At 40.4% G+C, this 9,710-nt stretch overlaps 1 protein-coding gene across 1 annotated transcript; it reads right to left on the bottom strand.

Moving 5' to 3' along the window:
* Nucleotides 1-7,732: 7,732 nt before the first annotated feature.
* Nucleotides 7,733-9,452, bottom strand: LOC116406665 (selection and upkeep of intraepithelial T-cells protein 2-like). The gene is made up of 2 exons (XM_031891214.1): nucleotides 9,107-9,452; nucleotides 7,733-8,308 (listed from the first exon to the last, which is right to left on the bottom strand). The coding sequence occupies exons 1-2, from the start codon at nucleotides 9,366-9,368 to the stop codon at nucleotides 8,190-8,192; spliced, it is 381 nt and encodes a 126-aa protein (XP_031747074.1). The 5' UTR covers nucleotides 9,369-9,452; the 3' UTR covers nucleotides 7,733-8,189.
* Between the last annotated feature and the right edge of the window lie 258 nt (nucleotides 9,453-9,710).

The following is a 9,710-nucleotide window of genomic DNA, read 5'->3' as shown; positions in this document are numbered from 1 at the left end:
CTGGTGCAGGCACATGTAGCCGATATATATGCACGAAAACGCGAGAGAATGCAAAGTCTCGCGTTTTCGTGCGTATATCGGCTATATGTGCCTGCACCCGAGCGTATTCCATTCATTCGGGTGCAGGCCCAAGTAGCAGGCGTAGGGCTGAATTTTCGACAAGCGTTATTCCGCTTGCCGAAAAAATCAGCCCTACGCCACGTGTGGCATCAGCCTAAGTAATCATTTGGTGTGTCCCTTCCCCCACTTCCAACAACAAATGAAGTTCAACAATTAACAACACAGAAAAAGTTTTTTTTAAACAATTATGGCATGTAAACATTTCAGTTCACTGGTACTTCCCGATAAAACATACTGGCCAATCTTATATGTATGTGGCATGTAGGGGCCCCAATGATCTGTCATTTCAGCTGCAAAATCAACACATTTACTGCATTTTATGGGGGGTGAAGCTATAAAACAAAAAGTACACTAGCCCCAGAAAACCATACATTTTTGGAAAGTACTCATTTTCCGAATCTAAAATGGGAACCCATGTCTTTTTACTCCAAAGCACCAAGCCGCAAAGCTGTCCTAAAATTGGTGTTTTTGAGGAAACTTACAAAAACCACCTCAAAACTTCCACTTTGCACTCCTACAGGATATCAGGTAACCATATAAAACACCCTAAATATGAACCCCAGAGGTTTACCGAACAGTTTGATGCCCACTGTACATGGGTTTATCAAAGCACGTGACTCTTAGAGACCCCAAAATATACCTTGTGCCGACTAATTTCATGGCTTACCTTTACCTAATTCATAAACACATGGCAGTTTTGTGTTTGGTAAAAGGGGCAAAAATTTAGGATGACCCCTGAAAACCATATATTTTTGGAAAGTACACATTCTGACAAATCCAACATGGATAAAGACACCTTTCTACACCAAAGTACCAATCTGCAGAGCTTTCCTAAACTTAGCGGTTTTTATGACATTTCTGAAAATCACCTAAAAATGTTGCAATTTGCCTCATTTATCTCACACAAGTTTTACATACAATGGCAGATCACCCTAAATATGAACGCCAGAGGTCCACTGAACAGTTTGATGTCCAACAAGCATAGATATACCAACGTATTTGGTTATGTACAGACCCCAAATGAAAACAGTGCATATTCATTTTCCCATCTGCCAACTCAGCTTCTGCAAACAGAGCCTCTGACTGCATATTATGTGCCGTAACACATTCTGACAAATCCAAAACAGATGAAGACATCTTTCTACACCAAACGGCTAAGCTGCACTTAAAGAAATGCAACGAACAACAATGCAAGTGTGAAACTGCAATAAAATCACAAAAATCAAATACAAGTAGGCAAATCAATGAAATAACAAAATTATATTACAGTGTGGTTAGTAAATGCCACTGGTCACACTGTGAAATAAATTGCTTTTAGGGGAAAAACAATAGACAAAATGATAAAGCAACAGAAAAAAAAAGCATAGGTTTGTCTGTTTGTGTATACTTGTGTGTACACCTCTAAGGGCTGTGACAGACGGGGAGATTAGTCTCCCACGGCGAATCTCCCTTGTCGCGGGCGACTAATCTTCCCAAAATGCCATTCCGCCGACTAGAATGTAAATCGCCAGTGGGATGGCATACGCGGTGCCAAAGTTGCCTTGAGAGGAAACTTCCGCAATTTAGGGAAATCGTGGTGCGTGTACGCCATCTTACCGGCGATTTACATTCTAGTCGGTGGGATGGCATTTTGGGAAGATTAGTCACCTGCGACAAGGGAGATTCGTGCAGCGACTAATCTCCCCGTCTGCCACGGCACTAAAAAGTGTGTGAATGTGTGTATATGTGTATGGAAGTGTGTAAATATGTGCAAAAGATTAAAAAAAAGCAAAGAAAAAAAGTAAATTTAGTAAAGTGTATTGTGCATGTGTGTAAATGTATAAATGCGTGAAAACAAAAAAGCCCACTTACCTTTTTAGTGAGCAGGAGGGTCCTTTCCAACGACAAGGGTCCCACGATTGCAGGGAGCAGACAAGCAGACAAGAGTGCGATCGTGTCTGCTGTTAGAAGTTGGGCCCTGTGACAATCACGCCACAAAAGCCAATAACTGCTTGGCAGTTTTAGTTTTTTTTACAGATGTGCGAGGAACATTATAGATCCTTACCCAAACACTGGATAAAGTCTTCAATTTCTGAAATAGAGAGATACTTCACGTTAGAGACAGGTCGCAAAAATGTAACTCTCAGGTAATCGTGACTAATCAATAGGTTTATTGCAGACATCAAATACATGCAAAATATAATTCCTTTTTGTTAACACATTAAGGGGAGGGGGTCAGCTCCACAACCTAGAGGTCTTTCTTTTTTTTTTGTACAGTGAAAGAAAAGTCTAAGAAACTGTCCAATATGCCTTTCTGTTCTTTGGTCCTAAAACAATGTAGCAATGTCTCAGGAGTCTGAACCAGCAAGGTACTGCTTTTAAAAGCAGTTACACTGCTTCTGTGTGGCATTCCATTTAATTGAAGATTATGAAAGTTACCAGAAAAATAGCACTGAAGTACCACTTTTAATAGCTCACTGTCAAAGCTCCCCAGATCAACACAAAACAGCTTCTGGCAAACACTATTGCTGTCTATAGAACTCCAGTAATGAGCAAGATTGCAGCAAACAAAAAAAGAAAACAATATGAGGCAATAAAGTGGCGTTATTAGGCATAATACAAAATACAAATAAATAAATAAAACACTGCAGGGCTCATTTTTAAACACTGGGCAAATTTGCAACTGGGTAGTAACCCTTAGCAGCCAAGCTTTTTAAGTAAGCTGCAAGAAGAACAATGAAATCAAATATCTGATTGGTTGCCATGGGTAAATGCCCAGGTACAAATTTGTCTAGTGTTTATAAATGACCCCCCAAATGACTTACTGCGGAGAATAACAAGTATGAATGGGATCCACTGTGGGTAATTCTTGCAAAGGCAACCATTTGCTTTCAGGCTGAAGTAGTCTGCTTCTTTTGGGTAGCGCTGTCTTTGCTTGTGGCAGATTGGCAGCAGGGCAGAGCCAAGAGAGGCAATTCTGAGGAAAAAAAACCCATAAAAATCTGACTAAGAAGTGGAAGTTGAGTTCCCTGTTTATAAAAACTGAAAAAAATCTTCAGAAGGTAATTAACTGAAAGTGGTAGGGAGGCACCAGAAAATAACTTAATTATATAACATAGTTATATCATTGGCCCTAAATTATTCCCAAGCACCATCCTCACAAATTCCAGCAAAGAATTTAATAAAAGGCAAGACAAGGCATAAGGCAAAAACAATTGAATAAAATAAAAACACTCAGATGACTGACTTACTGCAAAATTGAGTGGATAACAGGTGAAGACTTGTTGACTGGCTGTGATGCAGTAGCCCATAACAACTGATGCTTGCATGCGGTCTGTATTTTTACTGTTTTCTGCTCCATCTGGAGGTGCAGTCGAGCTGAGCTGTTGCGTGGATTGGAGACAAATGGAGGGAGCCACCAGGCACCAAAAGAGGATTGGAACAGAAAAAGGGCTGGTGTGGAAAAATCTGCAACAATGATTTCCTTGCACTAGGCAAATCAATAATGCAGAAAGCCCTTGGAGCCCTTGTAGATAATAAACTTGGCTGTAGCAAGCAATGCCAGGCAGCAGCTGCAAGGGCAAACAGGGTCTGAGCTGTATTAAAAGGGGTATAGATTCACGGGAGGAGGGGGTTATTCTTCCCCTTTACAGAGCGCTGGTAAGGCCCCATCTAGAATATGCTGTTCAGTTTTGGTCTCCAGTGCTCAAACGGGACATTATTGAGTTAGAGAGGGTCCAGAGAAGGGCAACTAAGCTGGTAAAGGGTATGGAAAGTCTCAGTTATGAAGAAAGACTGGCCAAGTTGGGTCTGTTTACACTGGAGAAGAGGCGCTTGAGAGGTGACATGATAACTATGTATGGCAGACCTCATATAATTGAAAGATGGATGAATGGATAAATGTACCGGGACATTCTTGATAAGATTCTGCAGCTATCTACCCGGACACTGAAGATGAAATGAGGGTGGACATTTCAGCAAGACAATGATCCCAAACACATAGCAAAGGAAACTCTTAATTGGTTTCAGAGAAAGAAAATAAAGATGCTAGAATGGCCCCCGTCAATCACCTGACTTGAATCCAAGTCTATGGAAAGGATTGAAGATCAGAGTTCATAGAAGAGGCCCCAGGAACCTTCAAGATTTGAAGACAGTTTGTCTGGGTCAAAACCCCACCTGAGCAATGCATGTGACTACTGTAGTTTCCCCTGTAACTGCTAGCATTGATAGGTAGCCTCCTTTCAAAAATCTGCTCAAGTGTGTGCTATTTTGAGCAAACCACCTGTCATTGACAAGGTAAACAGGAGAAAATTCAAAGGCCCATATTATTTGAGCACAAAAATCACTTTAACCGTTTTACCAGTATATGAACAACAGGTACATGTTTCCCTAATCCAGGCCAGGACTGGGAAGAGGGAGAGGAAATGTAAGGACTGCAGAAATGCAGAATGGAAAGTGAAAGTAACGGTCTGCCTGTCTGGCATAGAGGCGGGGCAGGCAATATATGACAGCTGGGGATTTTTAAATGCCTTTATAATGAGTATGGATGTGGTAATAAAAAAAATGATTTTGGGTTTCATGTTTAGTTTGAAAATGGCTTTTATTTATACAAGGGCACTTTAATGTGTAAATGGCACCGATGGTGTCACATGGTGTCTCACACAGTGAGGCATCTGATACAATCCCTTTAACCCTTAGGAAATGAATATAGGAAAGACTCTACTCTGTGCTGTCAGGTTGGATTGCAATAGGCTGTTTTTAATCTGTATCCTTGTTGTTTAAATCTGTGTGTAAAGTGTTGTGATCTTGCTGAAAGAAGATCTGCTGTTCCAAGAAAGAAACACAGGCATCATTGGTTATTCAGTAATCAAAAAGTTTTTTCGTGTCTCTATCAATTATGCCAACAGTGTATGCTTTTTAAACATACATTAGATTGATCTTTCAGTGTCAGATTGATTGTTCAGTGTCTCTTACAATGGAGTGTCATCTTCTCCCTTGCCTCTTTCCTTTTCCTTAAGGCTCTGTCCTGGGCCCCTTACTATTTTCTCTCTATACCTCCTCACTTGGCAAACTAATCAATTCTTTTGGCTGTCAGTACCACCTCTATGCTGACGATACTCAGATCTATCTTTCCTCTCCTGATCTCAACCCAGAGCTTCTAACTCGCGTCTCTTCCTGCCTGTCCGCTATCTCCACTTGGATGTCCCAACGTTACCTTAAATTAACCCTCTCTAAGACTGAACTGGTTCTCTTTCCCCCATCCAATGCCCACATTGTTCCCGAGGTATCTATACAGGTTAACAATTCTACCATCACCCCATCTTCCCAGGCCTTGGGGTTATCCTTGATTCTGCCCCGTCCTTCACCCCTCATATCCAGTCGCTTATCAAATCATGTCACTTTCATCTAAGAAATATTTCCATAATACGATCATTTATCACCCAAGATGCTGCCAAAATTCTTATTCACTCTCATAATATCTTGCCTGGACTACTGTAACTCCCTATTAATTGGCCTTCCCCTCCAAAGCCTGTCCCCTCTCCAGTCCATAATGAATCCTGCTGCCCGGCTCATACACCTCTCCAACCGCTCCTCCCCTGCCGTGCCACTCTGCCAATCCCTGCACTGGCTTCCCCTACCATCCAGGGTACAATTCAAACTAATGACTCTCAAATACAAAGCAGCCCATAACTCTGCCCCACCCTACATCTCTGAACTCATCTCTAGGTTCCATCCAACCCGCTTGTTACGCTCCTCTACTGACCTGCTCCCCAACTCCTCTCTCATTCCCTCCTCACACGCTCGCATTCAAGGCTTTGCAAGGGCTGCCCCCCCCTTCTCTGGAATTCACTCCCACAAACTGTCAGACTTTCTCCCAATCTCTCTGCCTTCAAAAAATCTCTAAAAACGCATTTATTTAGAGAAGCCTACCCTAATCTAGTTTTACATACCCTCAGTGTACTGCTAAAAGCAATACCCTGTGCCCCACCTCTCACAACTCTGATCTTGCCCATTCCCACACCTTGTGTCTCAACCCTTCTCCTTGTAGAGTGTAAGCTCTTTTGGGCAGGGCTCTCTTCTCCTCTTGTATCGGTTACTGATTGCTTTATATGTTACTCTGTATGTCCGATGTATGAAACCCACTTATTGTACAGTGCATACTTCCCCCATACTGACACAGAAACAAGATTTTAGCAGGGTGCACTGCTTGCCTTAATAACACTGTCCACAAAATGGAGCCTGCCTGTTTTCTGCAATTGTGAATTCCAGTGCTGAAGGAAATAAGTTTAAAATAATTTATATAGTGTAATTGAAGTTAAGTTTGCTTGACAAACACAATAGAAAACAATTTGCAATTATTTCTTAGGGTGACAGGTCCCCTTTAATGTAATCTCCCCTTTTATCAGAGCCATTAGTTTTAGTGATGTCTCACTTAACATACACTACCACTTTTTTATAATGCTCTTGGTGATTACATACCCACCCGATGGCATACGTAACCTTGGCATCATTGGTTATTTTTTGCATAACTGAGTCTGGAAAGTTACTTAAACAGTAGTTGTTAAAGTACAATATACAAAAAGAAAATGAGTGAACCCTGCACCACGGGGATCTAGTTGGGATTAGCTATTCCAGTAAATAACATATGCTGGTGTAAGGGAAAGGTAGGGGGCACTAAAGAGGAGAAGGAAAAGGGAAGTCTTTAGGCAAGAACTTATACTGTGCAGACAAGGAAAGGGGCAAGGGCAAGACGGAGCAAGTAAGGCAGACAGAAAGAGGAAAGGGCGGGTGCCAGAATAGGTAACTAGGAGCTAGGGACGATGCCACAGTGTTCCAAGTAAATCAGTGCTCAGGCCAGGAGTGAGAGGAGGGCTGTGCTTATACTGTATAGGGCAGGGTCAGCACTGATTGGTTGAGCCAAACCCATCAATAGGGCTGCAGGAGAGACATCATCCGTGGGGTCAAAAAAAAAAAAAATCAGTTAAAAATAGTTGTGATTTCTTGATTAGACTTGCTTTCCAGTTGGACAGACTGAAATGCACACTTTTAGCATTTTTGTGCTGAAATCTGCGGTGTATGCTCACAGGTCTACCCTATACCTGTCAGCATATACAAACATCTACAGGGGAAGAAGGCAGATAATAAGGTTTTATTCGCTACATCAGACAAGAAAACACACCTGTGTGTTGTAGGGTTCCGTTTTTAACCCCTTTTGCGTGTGAGGAGTAATGCGAACTATTTTAATTTAGAAATCTCAGAAATAGGGGCCTTTTGTCACAGAATGGAGCTTATTTGATTTATTTTACTTGATTTCAGACTCATTTAGTTCAAGTGGAGTGGTCGGCAAAGTTTTAATTAATTCTGAAGACAAAGTGTCAATAACACAGGCAATAAAGTAAAGGCCACGGATAGTCTATTTAGATCCGGCATATTAAGTGAAGCCAATTTCAACTTTTTTACAGATTGCTCATGTGTACTCGTACATCGATTATGATTTCAAATAAGCAAAAATTACCATGTATAAAGTATTTTCATTTACCGTATATACTCGAGTATAAGCCGATCCGAATAGAAGCCGAGGTACCTAATTTTACCTAAGAAAACTGGAAAAACGTATTGACTCGAGTATAAGCCTAGGGTGGGAAATGCAGCAGCTACTGCTAAGTTTCTATAATCAAAATAATAATCAAAATAAAAACTAGGCTTATACTTGAGTTGTAAAGTGGTTGAATACCATAATAACCTGAAATCATGTAGCAATTACTGTATAATTTAGCTCTTGCAATTGAGGTCAAACATAGAGGTTACATGTATTTAGAACAGCTGCATTCACATACTTAAAATTCATTCCTTCATTCTAAAGCTCTTCTCTGGTATTTACTCTGTAATATTGACCCTATAAAACCCTGCTTAAAACCTTCATGACTAAGCTATATACATTATATTACAGTGACTGAAAGTTTTTAGATGCAGGGAAACAGAATATTATACAGTTTGTAAAAGGCCCCCTTGTTCTGTTTAGTAACCAGCCCTTTGGGGATATTGCAAAATATATTTATTTCCAGCTGATGGCAATACCTGATGTTTAGTTAATTAGAATAGTGTGGTTTGCGGTGTGTTGGAAATGTTCTGGTAAGGTTAGACTCACCTTTTTTGTCCTGCTTCTGGTCCTGTAAGTAACTGTCTTGATTGAGGTCAGGTTGCTGTTCTGAGCAAAGAGAACAAAGAGGTTTCAGACCAGTGACTATTGCTAAGCAGAAAGTGGCTATTATATTTATATATATATTATATATATATATATATATAGCAAGAAAATGAGCTGCACTCACCAGGACTTGGCAAAAATATAATAAGTTTATTTAAGAAAAGAGATCCAACGTTTCAAGCACTAACTGTGCTCTTCCTCAGGGAAAAAAACAAAAGACAGTGGGAACCCACCCCCTTAAAAAGCCCACCTCAGTAAGGTGGTGGCTTTTTAAGAGGGTGGGTTCTCACTGTCTTTTGGTCTTTTTGGTAAAAAACAAAACAGAAGATTGCTGATCTAATGAAGATTCCCTTTATTAAATTCTGGACTCATCCCCTACCTGCACTCAGAATATGCATTTCTTTATCCACTATAGATGACAGATGTCTGTATTTAGGAGCAGGGCATGTGAGAAGGTAATGATTTAAGATGCATTAACGTGATGCCTCCCTATTGTACTATTTATATATCATGTAGGAATGAAGCAACAGCGTTGCTGTAATTTGTATTCTACCTGTAGCTTTAACTAGGAGGCTCAAACTATGCATGTTCTACCTTTCTAATGAGGTAACATCTCTCCCTAAGTGTATATCTACCCTTTAAAATGGAGACAAAATAGTAATGGAAAAAAACACTTAATGTAATAGTCCACCTAAAAATGAACTTGTAGAAGCAGATATTTTACATTTGAGACAAACTTTTCATTGTTTTTACAGTTTCAGATAAAACAATTTGGATTTAGGTAAATCTCTGCTCACTTACCAGTAACCTGTAGCTGTACTGTTGTGCTACCATGATGTTCAGTGGACTCAACATAACAATAATATTTCCCAGAATCCTGAGCTGTGACTTTATGGATCATCAAAGGGAAAATTCCCCTAGTGATGTTCTCTTTTAGCAGTTCTGTTCTGTTAGCAAACTGTGGCATCTGGGCTGTGTAATCATCTTTCCCATTAATATAAAGATGGACATAGGGCCGGTACATAGGCTTAAACCAACGGATTTCCATCTTCTCTGCGTTCATCTCAGGAATAAGGCGACAAGTTAACACCACATCTGACCCAAATGCAGCAACAACTGAAGCTTCCGATAAAACCTTAAATCTCACTGGAAAACAAAGTCGGAAACAAAAAGGTACAGATATTACAGAAGGACTGTAATCTGCCGGTCACTTAAATGTGACCGGCAGATTACAGTCCTGTCAGTGTGCACACAAATGCAGTGAAGGGGGCCAAATCAGTGTGTGAAAATGCTGGGTTTTAAAAGTATGCCAACAAGACTTCATAAGAAAATATATTCCTCAGCTACTCAACAAAGATGAAGTATTAAAAATTATCACTAAAACTTCAGTTGGAGAAGCACTTGT

The sequence above is a fragment of the Xenopus tropicalis genome, chromosome 8 (assembly GCF_000004195.4).
Source record: "Xenopus tropicalis strain Nigerian chromosome 8, UCB_Xtro_10.0, whole genome shotgun sequence".
Taxonomy (NCBI): Eukaryota; Metazoa; Chordata; class Amphibia; order Anura; family Pipidae; genus Xenopus; species Xenopus tropicalis.
Note: the sequence above shows the minus strand (reverse complement) of the source record. Positions and strands in the feature narration are given on the sequence as shown.

Bases quoted from the DNA above. Each gene is read 5' to 3' on its own strand.
- LOC116406665 (XM_031891214.1), bottom strand. From the start codon at position 9,368: ATGAACGCAGAGAAGATGGAAATCCGTTGGTTTAAGCCTATGTACCGG. The intron at 8,309-9,106 runs GTAAGTGAGCAG...CTCTTTGCTCAG, and splicing joins AGTACAGCTACAGGTTACTG to AACAGCAACCTGACCTCAAT.